Below are 17181 nucleotides of genomic sequence, written 5' to 3'. Positions count from 1 at the left end.
GATCCATCTGCAGTCCTATTCTCTGTGTACTCTGTGTATACATCGACCACATGTCCCCATTCAAGCCAGGACTATTGACTCATCTGCCCACATGAAGAGGACGGCGGTTGGGTCTTTAAATTGAAGGAGCAGAAAGACATACATTACTGTAGATTCTTCATAGTTTGGTCCATTTTTTCGTGGAACTAGGAATTGTTGAGGCAAGATGAATCTATAAGTTTGCTCTTTAATGGAGAGGTAGAGAGAGATGCTGTTTGATATGAGCTCATTAATGGTCTATCTTGCTGTGAGAGCGTGTGTGCGCGTGTTCTCAAGGGTCTATGTGTTAGGTAACAGTTAGTGTGCAGAGCAGGTGTATCGATTCATACGGGATCAATGCAGCCTAAGTATTTGATTGGAATGGTGCTTGATTCAGCCTTGGTTAATCCATACGTAGAGATTGTAACCACGAGGCTTGCTGTTTATTGGTGCAATCGAGCAGGACTCAGTCCTTGCAATGTGCATTCTGCACAATCACGCAATAAGCTTCTTCATTATTTATATTAAATCATATACCTGTATCAGCGGAGGCTGCTGAGAGGAGAGCGGCTCATAATAATGGCCAGAACGAAGCAATTGGAAGGGCATAAAAAAACCTGGAAACCATGTGTTTTCATGTACAGTATTTGATACCATTCCCCTGATTCTTCTCCAGTCATTACCACGAGCCAGTTCTCCCAAATGAAGGTGCCACCAGCCTCCAGTGATCTGTGTCGCATTGATCAAAACCGTTTGATATACAACAGAAAAGACAGGGAGCGTTCAGTGCGTTAGCAGATGGAGGAACACGTGGAATGCTACAGCCGTACTTATAAACAGGGATTTGAATATGATTCTCTCATAGAAGGTTTGAGTATGTGCCACATTGGTCCGTATCCAAGGACAACAGATGGAAATCCTTTCTTTTAAAAATGCATGTTTCCTTGCACAAGATAACGTTTTTGCTTTTTTTAATCTAAAAAACAGATTTGAATGACGACTTGCTCCCATTTTCATATGTTTATGACCCAGAATAGCAGAGAGTCATCCACACTGGACAGCTGTTAACCCATCCAATATCAACCCAGTAAACTGCAGTGGATTCTGGGCTTCTGTGTTCCAGTGTGTTACTGTGTAAGTCGGTTAGTGTTAGTGTAACTGTTAGGGATGTTAGCGGTGGTGTCCGTGTGAACACTGTGTATACTGCTGTTGCCCTACTTGCACTCATGGGAGTGTTATTGTGTTGGTGTGCTTGTGTTATTGTGGACACAGTGTTTAGTCTACTTTGTACGTGTTTCAGTGTGTGGACAGTGTGGACACTACTGGTGTTGGCCTACTGGCATGATGGGCATCCTTCAGCCTGGCATTTAACCTGAATTATGCCATGTGTGCCCAGCTGCTGCAGAAATGAATCATAGCACGTTGCAAGGCACGCTGTGGTGTTGACGTGTTAGTCACCGTAGATAAGAAACTCCAATATAATAACACAATCATAGAACTATACTGGAGCAAATGCACTATATTGTCACTAGTCAAACAGTTGATTATCGTTATCTCAATTGCGCCATTCTCAAAGGGGCAGTGCAGTTAAAACTAGATTTTTCTTGTTTGAAAAATATATTTCCACACTATGAGGTCAAAATAACACTCGGAAATTGCGAAAATTATGATAATGCCCTTTTGTGTAAGAGCTGTGAGGGAAACCGCGGGGTGTTGGGTTGAGCGTGCGGAGATGAACACAGAAACAGGGAGGTTCTAGTCAACAAACACGACTTTACTAGGGCAATAAAATGAACAGAACAACAAAATCACGTAGGTTTGGCTTGGTCCTTCTTCTCAGCTTCTGCTCTGTGTCAGTCTCTCGGTTCTCCCCCTCGGTGTGCCACAGTGCTCCTTTTATGTGGCCTCTCTGGCTGGTTGGCACGTTCCCCTAATTACCTCTACTTGGAGCGGAGCGTCGTGGCACGTACCTCCCCTCTATCACCAACCCCCGGGGTAGACCTCCCGGGATACCACAGCTGTTTGCATTTTTTTTTCAGCCTGTTCAAGTGGGATGTAACTTTTGTCCCACATCATCACATCACAAAGTGATCTGATTATAATAGACAAATGATTGTTCATCTGGGTAAGGGGATGGGCTCTAGATCATCCTATCAGCCAATCAGGGCTGCATATGTTGTCACGAATTCCCCCGATACTGCTGCTCATTCCGTGCACCAGTTCCGGAGGTCTATGTCACCGGCCTCTAGGCGTCACTGAACTGTCTCATTATGCACACCTGATTCCAATTCCCCTGATTAGTAATTGTATATATGTGCCCTCTGTTCACCATTGTCTTGTCGGTTATTGTTCCCATGTCCGTTGGTCTGTGAGTACATGTGCGTTGTTATGTCGGCTTTCGTGCTGTGTGTATTGCTGGTCTCGTCCCGTGTATTTATTTAAGGTTTTACCTCGCTCTTTTGTTTGGGTTACAGCCCTGTGTTTTTGTATATGCGTTTGTTTTGGGCTTTGTCCCCGTGCCTTTTCATGGCATGTTGTCAATTTTGGGTGGAGTATTAAACCCCCTATTACGAATTCCTGTGCCTGTCTCCAATCATTTATACAACGTGACATATGTAAGTATCTTCAAATTTGTTTCCTAACGCCCACACGATCAGACAAAGCATTTCAATGGCCAAAGGCGCCTCGGCAAAATAAATGATAAAAAATATAGATTTTTGTAATTTTCATGAAATAAACACACACAGTGATTTATTAGACACACAATGATTTAAAAATACAATTACAAAGACTGCATGGGGGCTTTAAACTGTCACATGACAAAAAATGCTTATAGAAGGATATGCATGTTACATATCAGATGAAAAATGCAGACAGAGCAGTATCCATCAACCCCGCATTACAGTTTAGCCAACCGTGTCTGGTCTCCCGTGGCAACAAAGCACAAATGTACATGCTGTGCATGTACTGTACTACCTGACAGCTCACTCACACCACGGCACTCCAGTTCTAATTCTATCGCCTAACACTCTGATCCAAATGATGTAGATGGCTTAAAATGGGCGTGGCATCCAGACTGGGACAAACATCCCTGTTCCAATGAGGGACCGAGAACAATCTCAGACAGCTTGGTGTGACTGGGGGGGTTTGGGGTATGACTTGGTGCACTGATACATCCACTTGTTCTGGGTGTTGAGTTGAGGTGACATTCAGGATGTTGAACAGCTTGTGCCAAATGTTGTCGACAGTCCCTCTGGGTGGTATTCATTCGGCACCAAACGGAAGGAAACAGACAACAGGGAGGGACTACTTGGGCATGATCCAATAAAAAAAATGCTCATTTTGGTTTCCTTCCGAATACAACCCAGGTCTCCTGTTTGGTACAGCTGCATGGTGCTCGGACATTGTCGTGCCTGATGGGTAAAATGAACCACTGTCCCATCGGAAATGAGAATTGGAAAGGGAATTGCATGCGTGTACTGCTCGTGGGGATTCTAGAACAGAGCACGCTTCTCCTCTGTCCTCGCTCTGGAAGCTGGTAGCTCCGCTTGTTGTGAGGAGATGTAGCCATCTGTGCCAGTTATACAAGTCTTATGCAATTGTGTTGGTCTTGCTGCTTTATCTTCAAAAGACTTTGCCTCTGCAGTCTTGCTAGTCCTAGACTATATCAAACGATACAGAGGAGAATGGCGCCAAAAGAGCAGGGTTCAGTACAATGAAGCTTTTCGCTTTGATGGGAGATTTTCCTCCCTATTCTTACACTGCAACCTCTGGTGTCAAGCAGAGCTAGAGTCTCAGCACCTTGCTGTTTACATCAAAGTAGCTCCAGCACGACTCCGTTCTGCCATGTTATTACATTATTGATTTCCAGAGCAATAGCGTTATATAAGCACAGGATATCTAGTTCTCCTTCTGTCTACATAGAGTACACATAAGAACGTCTATCTATCCCTTTGAGATTCACAACAGAAAACATTCCTCATTTCCATTATGCCCTTTTATTGAACTTTGACTTCTTTTTCTTTGAAGGCCAAAATAATCTGGAGAGAAACTGTGTTATGATAATTGTAGGCCCTTTTATAATAACAAATCAATGTCACGTCTCCCTTTTATTTACTCCCAAGGCGATTAGTCCCAAATCCAACTGCCATTTTAGCGTCACCTGTTCTTTACGTAAATCCCAGGCCTGTGTTGACAGAATGGCCCTCGTCACCATGTTGATATGGCCAGCTGTGGATAGGACAGCTCACCTGACCATCGACCAGCAGGCTGTCAAGGCTGTAATGTAAACCACTCTGAGAGGTGATAACAGTGGCCAGGCTAATTGGACAGGGAGAGGAACACACGGCCCCTCTCTGTGTGCGTGCGCGTGGCAGAGAGGCATCGGAGGGCTTCTGGTCCCCATGGCAACGTGGCTGCATTCCCCAGGTTGGGTGTGTGTGTGACGGAGAAACAGTGTGTGTGTTTAGAGACAGAGATCAGAGTTGCTATGGCTAACCACTTCACTTCTGAACTCTTTCACTCCTCCAAATGTTTTCTGCTGGCTTGGGTACGTAGTGTTTTCAAGAGAGGGATCTGGTACATCTTCAAACAAACACTAGTGTGGTGATGTAACAAGACAAGACATTTCAGATAGTGAGGAAGTGGGTTATCTAGTGTCAAATCACAGTGAGAGTTTTGTCATGGTAACGTAGGATGACATGCATCCACAGGAGCTCTTTTCAATCAAATGTGTTCTCATGCACTCAAGAGAACATTTCTTTCAATTGAATAGGCCCCCCATGGTACTGTGGAGACTGGTGGGAGGAGCTATAGGAGGACAAGCTCATTGTAATTGATGGAATGGAATTAATGGAACGGAGTCAAACGTGGTTTCCATACGTTTTATGTGTTTGATACCATTCCATTTATGCCATTCCAATGTGCCTGTCCTCCTATAGCTCCTCCCACCAGCCACCACTGGTGGGGAGCCACTATGTGGGTGTGTGACACTGTCTGTTATTCCTCTGTGGTATGTTAGTCTCGAACTCTCCTGAGGCATTTTACAATCACTGCTAAGAGATGATATGGTGAATATTCACAAGTGCCCCTTAAAGAGAATAGGGTGCCATTTGGTACGCACCCTATATGTACGAGGATTGCAGTCCTGATATACTGTGTATGGTTGAATTTACTCAGGCAAACCGATACTCACGATCTCTCATAGTTAGTGTGTCATTTTCCCCCTCTTGTGGTGGAAAGGGGAAGTGGGTGAAATGCTGCTCTTACTCTGACCAGAAATGAACCACAAAAACATTTTAGTAGTAGTGGACTAAACTCCACTCCGTGGTGAAGGAAGTTTATGATGATCTTCACCAACTGTGTGGAGTCGAGATTAGGTTTTGTGGAATCTAGCTCTGACTACATCTTTTCGCCCAAGGTCAGGACTTCAAAACATTTAAATGATGAAACGCCCACCTTGTACCTATGTTTTATCTCTGCGCTTGCAATGCCTTTCTTAGTTTGCTGAAAACAATACTTTTTCAATAAACGTTAATCAAACACAGCCACTGACTGTTTGCTCATTGTTTTTGCTCTAAGATGACAACTCAGCGCAAATGCACGTCCCCATTGAATCTCAACAAGGAACCAGTTGGTGGTGGTATTTGATTAACGTTTATTGAAAAAGTATTGTTTTCAGTAACCAAAGGTGACAAACATAGGTACGAGGTTGGCGTTTCATAATGAAATGTTTTGAAGTACTGACCTTGGGCGACTCGACGTAATCGGCGCCGGATTGCATAAAGCCAGGTCTCGGCTACACGTCGTTGGTGAAGTTCATATGAAACTTCCTTCACCGTGGAGTTTAGTCACCAGTGTAAATCATAATTGATCATGATGACGATTTGTGATGATGACAGTGTCTTGATTTGAATATCTTATCGTTTTATTGCATGTGGAACATTCTAGTCTATATCGGACAGTTGAGAATGAAAACACAAACAACTCTTAATATACATTCATAGCATCCGTTACTAATGGGATTGGATGATTAGTGTAATTTACTGTACATGTTTACATCCGGTGGACTTTCAAACGTTAACCACATGCAGGAACCTCTGACACCTTTAGCATGCAGTGTTAATGTCTATATGAGAATCACACTGATAGCTGACATGTACTTCAGACTGATTTCACTCAACTGCTTACCCTGTTCACATTTATATGAACCATCCGGCACATCGATATAGAGTTGTGGCCAAACTTACAGACCAGGAGGCGTGTTCATTATGCCGATCCTGTTGCAAATCTTTTCTTGAACAGAAGCGAACAGAACGAAACGGGGACAGAACTACCCGAATTTCTCCAGTAGAAACTTTGGTTGTAGTTGCAAAACGTTCCTTTTTGCAACTGTTTGGACTGATGATTATAACCGAGTACACATTGCACCTCTCATGAGGAACTATTAGGTTCCTCAGTGACAATAAGGTGTTGTGTGTGTGTTAACAGGACATTGACAAAACTTTCCCAGTACAGCATGACCCTAATATTCCAGTGTTGAGAGAGGGAATTTTTAACCTGTCTCACTAAAACCACAGCCAGACCTCAGACCCCGTTGACTTTAACTGGACCATTTGAGCAAAGCAGGTAGACTTGAAAAGCCTCCCAAAAACCTTGTTTTAAATGGATGAAGAAGTGTTTGGCCCCAAAGGTTTTGAGAAACACTGCACTTAGCCCAAGAGGGTGAGATGGGTCACTGTGTGTAGATAACCTTTGGACCCCATACTAATGGCGCGTTCACAAACATGTTGAACATGCTAACTGGATGATCAGGCACGCGTATAAATACAACCCGTTAGCAATCTGACATTTTTTTTGTTTCCTAGTTCCCGACTAGCACATGAACGTGGCATAAGGGCCAGAGGAGATATGGAGAGAGGTTCTTATTTAGGGGTATATCCCAGAGCATCTATTTCCCTTCTTACAGTAAACTCATATTTAGTCCGTGTATTTTGATCACTCATACTGAAAGTGAAGTTGGCCACAATTCCAGCAGAGGGCAGCATTTGGCAACAAGAGACAGATTCAACACAGTTGTCCGGTTTGCCCAGTGATATTCCCTGTATTTCTTTGTCCAGTTGAAGAAATTGATTATAAAATATTTGACATTCTATATCTCCTAAACATCTATTGTTTTAGATCCAAGATGCAAACAAGGTACTTTATGGTATGCACACACAGCCAGCCAGCTCAGAAATCACCTGTGCAGTATACTGTGTACAAAACATTAGGGGCAGCTTCCTGATATTGAGTAGCACTCCCTTTTTTGCCCTCAGAACAGACTCAATTCATCAGAGCATGGACTCTACAAGGTGTCAAAAGCCTTCCACAGTTGTGTCAAGTTGGCTGGATGTCCTTTGGGTGGTGGACCATTCTTGATACACACGGGAAACTTGAACGTGTGAAAACCCCAGCAGCGTTGCACTTCTTGATACAAACTGGTGTGCCTGGCACCTACTAACATACCCTGTTCAAATGCATCTAAATCTTCTGTCTTGCCCAGTCACCCTCTGAATGGCACACACACAATCCATGTGTCAAAGCTTTAAAAACCCTTTAACCTGTCTCCTCCCCTTCACCTACACTGATTGAAGTGGATATAACAAGTGACATCGATAAGTGTGTATAGCTTTCACCTTTTCAGTCCATGTCATCAAAAGAGCAGGTGTTCCTAATGTTTAGTACACCCAGTGTATATTGAACACCAGCTGACTAAGGATACCTAAAACGGCACAATTAACAGACTACTAAAGTTCCTGTTAATGAGGGGGAACACATGAAGTAGTATAAAATATATTTGTGACAGGCCACCTATTGAGGAATAGACCAGACAACATGATTTAAAAAAAAATATATATATATATACATGCATATATAGACATATACACACACTACCGTTCAAACGTTTGGGGTCACTTAGAAATGTCCTTGTTATTTAAAGAAAAGCACATTTTTCATCCATTAAAATAACATACAATTGATCAGGAATACAGTGTAGACATTGTTAATGTTGTAAATGACTATTGTATGTGGAAACAGCAGATTCTTTATGGAATATCTACATGGGCGTACAGAGGCCCATTATCAGCAACCATCACTCCTGTGTTCCAATGTTATGTTAGCTAATCCAAGTTTATCATTTTAAAAGGATAATTGATCATTAGAAAACCCTTTTGCAATTATGTTAGCACAGCTGAAACCTGTTCTGATTTAAAGAAGCAATAAAACTGGCCTTTAGACTAGTTGAGTATCTGGAGCATCAGCATTTGTGGATTCGATTACAGGCTCAAAATTGCCAGAAACAAATAACTTTCTTCTGAAACTCATCAGTCTATTCTTGTTCTGAGAAATGGAGGCTATTCCATGTGAGAAATTGCCAACAAACTGAAGATCTCATACAACGCTGTGTACTACTCCCTTTACAGAACAGCGCAAACTGGCTCTAACCAGAATAGAAAGAGGAATGGGAGGCCCCGGTGCACAACTGAGCAAGAGGCCAAGTACATTAGAGTGTCTAGTTTGAGAAACAGACACCTCACAAGTCCTCAACTGGCAGACTAAATATTACCTGCAAAACACCAGTCTTAACGTCAACAGTGAAGAGGCGACTCTGGGATGCTGGCCTTCTAGGCAGAGTTGCAAAGAAAAAGACATATCTCAGACTGGCCAATAAAAAGAAAAGATTAAGATGGGTAAAAGAACACAGACACTGGACAGAGGAAGTCTGCCTGAAGGCCAGCATCTCGGAGTCGCCTCTTCACTGTTGACATTGAGATTGGTGTTTTGCGGGTCCATGCATCCAAAGCTCTCTCTATGAATTTGAAATGGTTACATTTCTCCAGCCCCATCCATCAGCTGTTTACCGAAATGGGGGTGAAGTAAGCTTTGTTGTTGTTTCTACTGCTGCTTGCCGTTTTTAATGAACAATCACATACACCTGGCACTGGCAGACCAACAATGGTGCATTCACAATAGGTTGACAGCTCTACCCGTTACATATACACTGATTTGTACCAGGTTATCAGCCTCTCATCTGGCCATCATTTCCTTGTTCTACGCAGCCAAGGAAACCCTTGGACCATGAAAGGTTTCCACACAATGGCTCTTCCATATTCTTATTAATTGATCCTGGCGTTTCCTGGTCCATTTGTGAATGTTTTCAAGACGTCACACCAGGAAGAGAGTACTCAGGAGGACTAGAATGGTTCTGTGTGGAAAACCTATGGCCCCTGCCCCGTTGGCATTGGGCTCCTCAACCCTGGCTTCACCATGCTCTGGTACCAAGCTGCTGGTCAGGTAGGCTCCGGTACTGGGGATCCACAGGGAGCAGTTGTAGGCCCCTTCCCCAGAGACGGTCTTTCTATTCAGGGAACTAGTTATTGTCAAAAACATTCCATCCTTCACTTGTATCGTTTTGATCTTAGGGTCCCCAGTCACATTGTTGGATCCCTGGAACCAGTGCACCTCTCCGTCAGGGTAGACCTCAGTGAAAGTGCAGGTCGGGCCTTCATCACTGACGCTGGGCTGGACCTCCCCGTAGCACTCTGAATGGAAACAGAGCAAGTTTTTTTTTTTTWAACACAAAGAATATGGCTGAGGTTGGAGAGTTCTTGAGAAATGGTGGAATGCGCTTCTGTAAGCCCCCTGACACCATTAGTCATACATTTTGCTCAGTGGAGGCACTAAAGTCTCTTGTACTTCCTGGTGGTTAGGCTATGTCAATTTACTACCACTGACCTATATGCAATATTGACGAACAGTGCAAAATACCAATTGCTGAGGAGGCTGGTGGGAGGAGYTATAGGAGGACTGAGTCATTGTAATGGCTGGAATGGAATTAATGGAACAGAGTCAAACATGACTACCATTCCATTTAACCCATTCCAGCCATTACAATGAGCCAGTCCTATAGCTCATCCCACCAGCCTCTGGTCAATGGTTTCGGGAATACATGCATGACAGATGACAGTATTACATGAGTGAGAATGGGCTAGGACACTCGCCTTGCAGCTTCACCGTTGTRGTGGCCTCCTTYACTCCATGACTGGAGCGCAGCTTGCACAAGTACTTTCCCTGCTCCAGTGGCTGTACCTGCAGCAGAGTCAGGGTCAGCTGTGTATGTGGGGTATAACTGCACTCCATGGCACTAGGTGTGYTCCCTGGGTGGGTCCCCATCACTCCAGTCGCGTTAACATCACACAGGTACCTCCCGTCCTGGCGGACCCAGGCCATATGATAGATTGACAGCCCCTCCTGGAAGGTGGAGAGGTCACAACGGAGCGTGGCACTCTGGTGACATGGCACAATCAGAGAGTCCACAGCGCTTAGCTTCACCAGCTCTGTGGATTAAGGAGATATTGGAGTTGGTTTCTTCACTTAGCGCTCTTGTAATGACTGCGCTCTACTAATGCTTGTTCCTGACTTAAACTATTCCATGTTATGTGCCTACTAGTGTGGGGCCCAAGCTACATTGTTGTCTTTAAAAGTCAAGTTTCAACTTGATTTGCTTACCTGCCGTTGGCTCTGTTTTGCTGAGCGTGACGGCAACGCCSAGACAAAGTATCACAGTTTGCTGGGTGAACAGGTGCATCTTGTGTCTCCTGACTTGATCTCCTATAGAGACACATAAGTTACACATTGGTCATGTTACACTAGTACAGTATGTTACACTCACCCAGTCTACCTGATATTCACCTTCACCTGTTGCAAACACAGTGCACTTATTCATGTAACTGATTTGATCCTTACAAGAAAAGTACATATGTAGGATCCTGTTGCAGGATAACTTTTCTCCATTGCAAGACATTATATTCTATTTGATAATTTTCCTGCTGTAGCAAACGGGTTCAAATTAAGATCCAATATCTGTACATTGTACCAGAATGTTTCTGTCGTACGGTGTCTTGTGTCGTTCTTATAAGCGGAGTGCACCGTGTAATATTTTGCTTCACAGACCAATAGTTTCTTTAAATGTCCAATGCAGCCATTTTTATCTCAATATTGTTCGGGTCTGTGGGGCCAATTTTCAATGTTTACTAAAAGACAAATTGTACAATTATTACTTTTTTCAACCCGAGACTCATTGGCCTCATTGTCTGTGAAGAACATGTAAAATAACACATTTTCAATTGGGTGCACACTGTGCACCCCCCTACACATTTACAGTACCAGTCAAAAGTTTGGACACATCTACTCATTCAAGTGTTTTTCTTTATTTGTAATATTTTCTACATTGTAGAATAATCAGTGAAGACATCAAAACTATAAAATAACACATATGGAATCATGTAATAATTAAAAAAAGTGTTCAAATCATATGTTATATTTGAGATTCTTCAAATAGCCACCCTTTGCCTTGATGACAGCTTTGCACACTCTTGGCATTCTCTCAACCAGGTTAACCTGGAATGCTTTTCCAACGGTCTTGAAGGACTTCCCACATATGCTGAGCACTTGTTGGCTGCTTTTTCTTCACTCTGCGGTCCAACTCATCCCAAACCATCTCAATTGGGTTGAGGCCAGGTGATTGTGGAGGCCAGGTCATCTGACATTTATTGATAAATGTGAGGGTCACCACGGAAAGGCCAAAACTCCATCCCACCCCATAGTTTTGACAAGTTGGCTGGATGTCCTTTGGGTGGTAGACTGGGAAACTGTTGAACGTGAAAAAACCAGCAGCGTTGCAGTTCTTGACACAAACCGGTGTGCTTGGCACCTACTACCATACCCTGTTCAAAGGCACTTAAATCTTTTGTCTTGCCCATTCCCCCTCTGAACGACACACATACACAATCCATGTCTCAATTTTCTCAAGGCTTAAAAATCCTTATTTAACCTGTCTCCTCCCCTTCATCTACACTGATTGAAGTGGATTTAACAAGTAACATCAATACTGGATCATAGCATTCACCTGGTCAATTTGTCATGGAAAGAGCAGGTGTTTTGCACACTATGTCTATATAAAACACAGAAAAATCCCGTTTTTGACTGCAATAGGCCTATAAAAGTACAGCTAGATAAGTTATATTGCGATAGGTCTGACGGATACAGAAGCAAACTTGACTCACCCCAATGTGAAGAAGTGCTTGTCCCTTGCTTCTTTGAGTAACTGTTTCTGATACCTTCTGAGCTCCTTCTCAAATAAATCCTCCCATTTCCTTGTAGGTTCCTTTAGCGAGGTAAGGAGGCTTTGTGGGGCTGCTGTACTTATCTCTGAAGGGTGTGTCTCATAACTACCTCTTGATGTTCTGAAAGAGTGAGAGAAAGTGTGTGACAGAGAGAGTGATGGGTTAATGATAAGTCAAGGGAAACTGTCATATGAAGTTGTAATGGGAGATGTTGCTCTGATTGGGTGCCAACATCAGGGTGAGAGTGTTGCAGAAATCACTCCCACTCACGTGATTGGCTCATTCATAAGAAGGAAGTGCTTTCACTTGATAGGTTTCAGTCTTAACTTTTTCAACGTCATCGCTTAGACATGGTCAAATGGATAGAATGTTTCTTTACRTTTGGTAATATAAGTTTACGACGGTGTTTTGACTGACATCTTAATCTCACAGACGRCATATTCAAGTAACACATCAATGTATTCATGTTTGTAGAACAAAAGTGAAAACACAGATGTTCTGCACATGATCCTGCAGTAACAGGATCTCTGAGAGYGCATGTTGTAAAGTTTTTCGAAGGTTTGCGAAGTTCAAAAACATATTTGAACCCTTTTTTTGCTCGAATCATCTTGTWTCACCCAGTCAGACCGATACGATTTCATTAGTGAGTATTCATGCCACTTTCCTGAGTAAAAAAAAAAAACGATCACCCTCTCCGTTAGCGTGACACACAGCTACACTCATCACTCTGAAGTGCCCTTTAGATAGTCAGTTTACAAAACGCCCATGGACAAAGTAAATCACTAACCACTGTACCCGACCAAGCCTTACTCCTGCTCCGAGCTTGTATTTTAGCTGTAACAGTTCTACTCTGAGGGAACAGGTCAGGTCCCCCAAACTGTTCCTTGAGTGTTGTGGGTGTGAGGCAACTCAATATGCATGTAGAATTCTGACTTCTGACTATACCTTGACCCCTCAGTGGTGGATGACCTCTAGTGGAACACCCCAGGGTGGGAGACAACAGCAAAGAGAGAGGAGCCTGGCAGGATCTCACTGATGGCTGTCCCACAGGGCTGACCTCTCTGTTGGACCTATGTGGTTTGCTGTGTGGATGTGGTGTGTGTGTGTGTGTGCTGCAGTTCTTCTGTCTGTGTATATACTGCGTATGGTGTACTCTTGTGTGTGTGTGTTCAGGCTGACTGTCTCAGCTCTAGGGGCATCAGTTCTCCTCCCACATCAGCACTGCAGTAGCTGCCAACAACGGAGATATAGAAGACGCCGCAGGCTCCAGTAACATGAAGGCTACATCTCCACTAAAACAATACAATACACCGCTACAGAACAGAGAGCCTCTGCCTGCTTCATCACCAGCCCACTACCGTGCTTACGTTTGAGATTGAACATGGTGGTAGCGTGAGACGAAGACATTTTCTGCCGTGCTCTGACCTTTTGTGCTGTACCCCACACTAGGCCGTGTTGATATATAGCGACGTGCTGCTTGGATGCCTCTCCCCTGACAGGTGTGTGTTTTCCTCGGTGCATCTGCATTTTAATGCTCAATTGTTTGGTCTGCCACCAGCACAGCAACCTTATGTGATTGGAAACAAGCCATGTGCTAAGAGCAACTTTGAATAAAACATGAAGTCTAATAATAACTGTGTTGTCGCCACCGACAACGGGAAACCTTTGCCAACAACGCCACGCTGCATTTCACACTTTCAGCCAACCGTTTCCCTGCAAGTGACAGAATGTGGTGACTCTTTCTATCTCTGTCTCTCTCGCCCTGGCACGACACACTGCGCTACAGTTTATTTTCACAGCTTGTCGACACTCATCCAATACTTAATTGCTGTTGGGCCAGATTATCCCAAAATGCTGAGTTTTTGTCCCTGTAATGGTGTCTAAAAGGATCCAGCTCTAATGCGAGTGACTCATGCGACTTTGAGGTAGTTCGTAAAGTCGTTAAAGTTAACATTTTCGAAAGTTGACACTAATGCCACACTGGGAGAGCGGCTGTGGCATGAGTTCCTGCACTCTGGGCAGTTGTCATGGTGATTAGTCAGGTGGATTTATGATCGCATTTCCGTGGTAATCCTAGACCAGAGGCGACAGCGGCCTATCGGTACCAAGCGCATACTTTATGCCCTTCTGCCTCATCCTTCTCCCCTTTTGGCATTTTGGAGATATCCTTGCCTGGCTGTTTTAAGCTTGTACTAGGACAGCTTACTGTATGAATCACATTCCTCCCATATATCATGAGCCAGAGTCCTAAGGGACAAAGTCAAAAGTACACTCCAAAGTACCAATTGTTAATCAACTCCGTAGGCCCTGACTATTATGACTAAAGCTATACAAATCTTCTGCAGAGTTCAGCTAACTTGGTTCGAGATGTAGAATTCTGATGGGCACCAAGTTGGCACAGAGGACAGTTTTCCAAACTCTGTGTAACTACAGTTTGGCTCTTAAACCAGGCCAGCTCAGCTCCTCTGAGCAGTGACAGGCCAATGAATGATCTTTTGGTCATTCTCTCTGGCTGAATTTCTTAAGTGTTCTTCTAATGTCTGTCCCCTTTCTCTCTCTAACTCTCTTAGGACTGGACAAAGCAAGAATAAAAGGGGATGGTTAGCTTACACAGCCAGAGAGCTGTTACATGGGACCTGCAGAGCTGCCAGACCTCTTTACTCGGTCTGTCTCTGAGCAGTTGAAAGGAGAAGGAGCTTTTAGGCCTAGTCCATTAACTAAAGGGCAAGCGAGTAACTGTTCTCCCTCTCCATTCCATCCCCATCTCTCCATGGAGCTTTTCTCAGTGCTTTGTCCACTTCAGGGGCACTGGGGCATCTTCGAAATGAGATGGAACGTTGACCAACTCCCACCACATTTCCTACCCACTCAAGCCTGGAAGGCTACAAGAAAAGAAAGTGGTATTTTTTGGTTGTTTCATGGAAAAGTGATGGACTGAGTGGTAGGCCAAGAAAGAGTTGGTTGTACCTATCACCATTTCTCATTTGTATGTGTTGTATGGCCCTTTTTAAGGTAGTTCCTCAGCTGGTTACTGTACTCAGGGGTGTTTTTGGACCTTTTTTTATCACGAAAGAGTTGATTTCAAACATCTAAGAACTCGAACAAGTGTGAAAACAACTCTCCAAAGAGGAAAGCTAATTTAAAGGAAATGGGTTGTACTGTATTCCATTGAAAGAATGAGGGGACAGTTGGGACTTTCCCCTTTTTTCTTGAATAGGCCGTTTATTCAATGGCTTGCAGCGGCTTGTCAGAACATTTCTGTTGCATGTGTCAAGGTTTGGCACAGCCTTATAAACTTTTCCCGCAGGAATGAATTCTCATTTTATAATTTCATGCATGGTTGCAACTTCTACATACCAGTCACAGTAAGGTTGGACTCTCCTGTGCATCTAATATTTAGCTACACCACAACATTGAAATGTAGCATTGTTATCATGTGTGATTCATCATGTGTGAGACATTACGAATGAGGACTATTGGGAACTTTTCTCCTGCTTGTATCTACTAAAAGGCCAATGAAAAACCATTTAACATCCCATCAGACCTTATGACTTTCCCTTTCACTTCAACTCCCACATGCGACCACAATAACCCAACGACAGACACTGTTATATCTGTTGGATGGGAGTCATTGACACCTGGTGGAAGAATGCGCATGCTGGGCTGACTGTTACACAAAGTAACACAGAGGAACTGACATTCATAGGTGGCCACCTGGCTTTGATTTTCTCTCATAGAAGATGCATCTCAATTCTCTAAAGCAGCTGCTTTCCACATTTCCTTTCCCTCATCCACTCCACTGGTGAAAGATTCCACAGAAAAATACCCACCATGATGCTTTTGCCTGCGCTGTATTTTCATCTTAGTGCAGATAAATGGGAGAGGAAGCCACTTTACACTATTGAGATATACCCAAACTTCTGTACAGGCTCCTTCACTCACAGTAAGCAAAAGCAGCACTCAGTGCCACTAAAAGGAGCTGCATGGTCAATCCGATGTCTGCATTCCTACTTCTTGCGCTTCGCGGAGCAGCGCAGAGCTATTGTCAAGGAAGTATGTTTGTGTTCATACAGGAACTGCCCCCACGTACCGTCAACCAATCATGTCAATGCGAAGCTATACAGAGCCCTCCGCATTGTTACAAAATTTGAGAGGCGCACGACAATGCGGTATAAAGTTTGATTTTGCCTCTGCCCCCTCTCATTGACACCACGGAAATTCAAGGGCGACCGGGGTACTGCAGGCATTGTTTGCAGAAAACAGGATCCCCCATTATAGTGAATGGAAAAATGCCAATCTTCGTGAAATCTTTGTGTAAATAAAATACAAAATCAAAGACAATCATGGCACCAATAACTGCTTCTAATACACCAGATGTATGTCCTTGAACCGATTATTTTTAAATCACACAGAAGAAGTTATAAGAATAATTTTGTAACTAATGGCAGTTACTCAATGAGGGGGCAGCACTGAGCTGGCCTGAAACGTCACTTCCTGGAGTAGCTCAAATTGAGCATGTTATGTCTCCATGAGACGCCATCTTAATAAAGGGGAACGGCCTCCTAGAACCAACTTCTCTGGTTATAAACGGCCTATGTGGCATCGATATGAGTCAGAAACATTAATCATAGTGTCAAAATTGACTACAAAATGTAAATAAGATAGTTTTTATCATAAAGTCAGTCTCGTCCAAAAACGAGATTTAGATGCGAGTGCGTCATGACGAGTATGGGTTGGGTATGGATTACTTACATGCCCACTTTTGCTAWTGATGTCCAATTTGCAAAGAGACAACAAGGTGGGATCCGCCTCCATCTGTCATGTGTTGTGGACATGTTGTCAAGTCTGCAACGCATGGACACTTGCTCAGCATAGTGAAAATTGGCTTTCCATAAAGTTGGTGCAAACTTCTAATACATTCAGCAATGTTGCGCAAGATGGCAAGGAATGTATTACATACAACAAACGTACGACACGACAGCTGGGACTGGTGTGT

General features: G+C 43.6%; 1 protein-coding gene across 1 annotated transcript in view; it reads right to left on the bottom strand.

Annotated features, from left to right (window-relative positions):
• Positions 1-5654: 5654 nt before the first annotated feature.
• The window catches only part of LOC111951338 (uncharacterized), a 42104-nt gene continuing 30577 nt past the window's right edge, over positions 5655-17181 (bottom strand). The window contains exons 2-5 of the mRNA XM_023969505.2: positions 12126-12305; positions 10570-10671; positions 10062-10397; positions 5655-9602 (exon numbers count right to left, since the gene is read on the bottom strand). Coding sequence (XP_023825273.1) covers positions 9226-9602; positions 10062-10397; positions 10570-10648 — 792 coding nt within the window. The 5' untranslated portion in view covers positions 10649-10671; positions 12126-12305 and the 3' untranslated portion in view covers positions 5655-9225. The remainder of the gene's footprint in view (positions 9603-10061; positions 10398-10569; positions 10672-12125; positions 12306-17181) is intronic.

This window comes from Salvelinus sp. IW2-2015, linkage group LG1 (genome assembly GCF_002910315.2).
Source record: "Salvelinus sp. IW2-2015 linkage group LG1, ASM291031v2, whole genome shotgun sequence".
NCBI classification, from domain to species: domain Eukaryota; kingdom Metazoa; phylum Chordata; class Actinopteri; order Salmoniformes; family Salmonidae; genus Salvelinus; species Salvelinus sp. IW2-2015.
The sequence above is the reverse complement of the archived record's forward strand: the minus strand, read 5'-3'. Positions and strand labels throughout refer to the sequence as shown.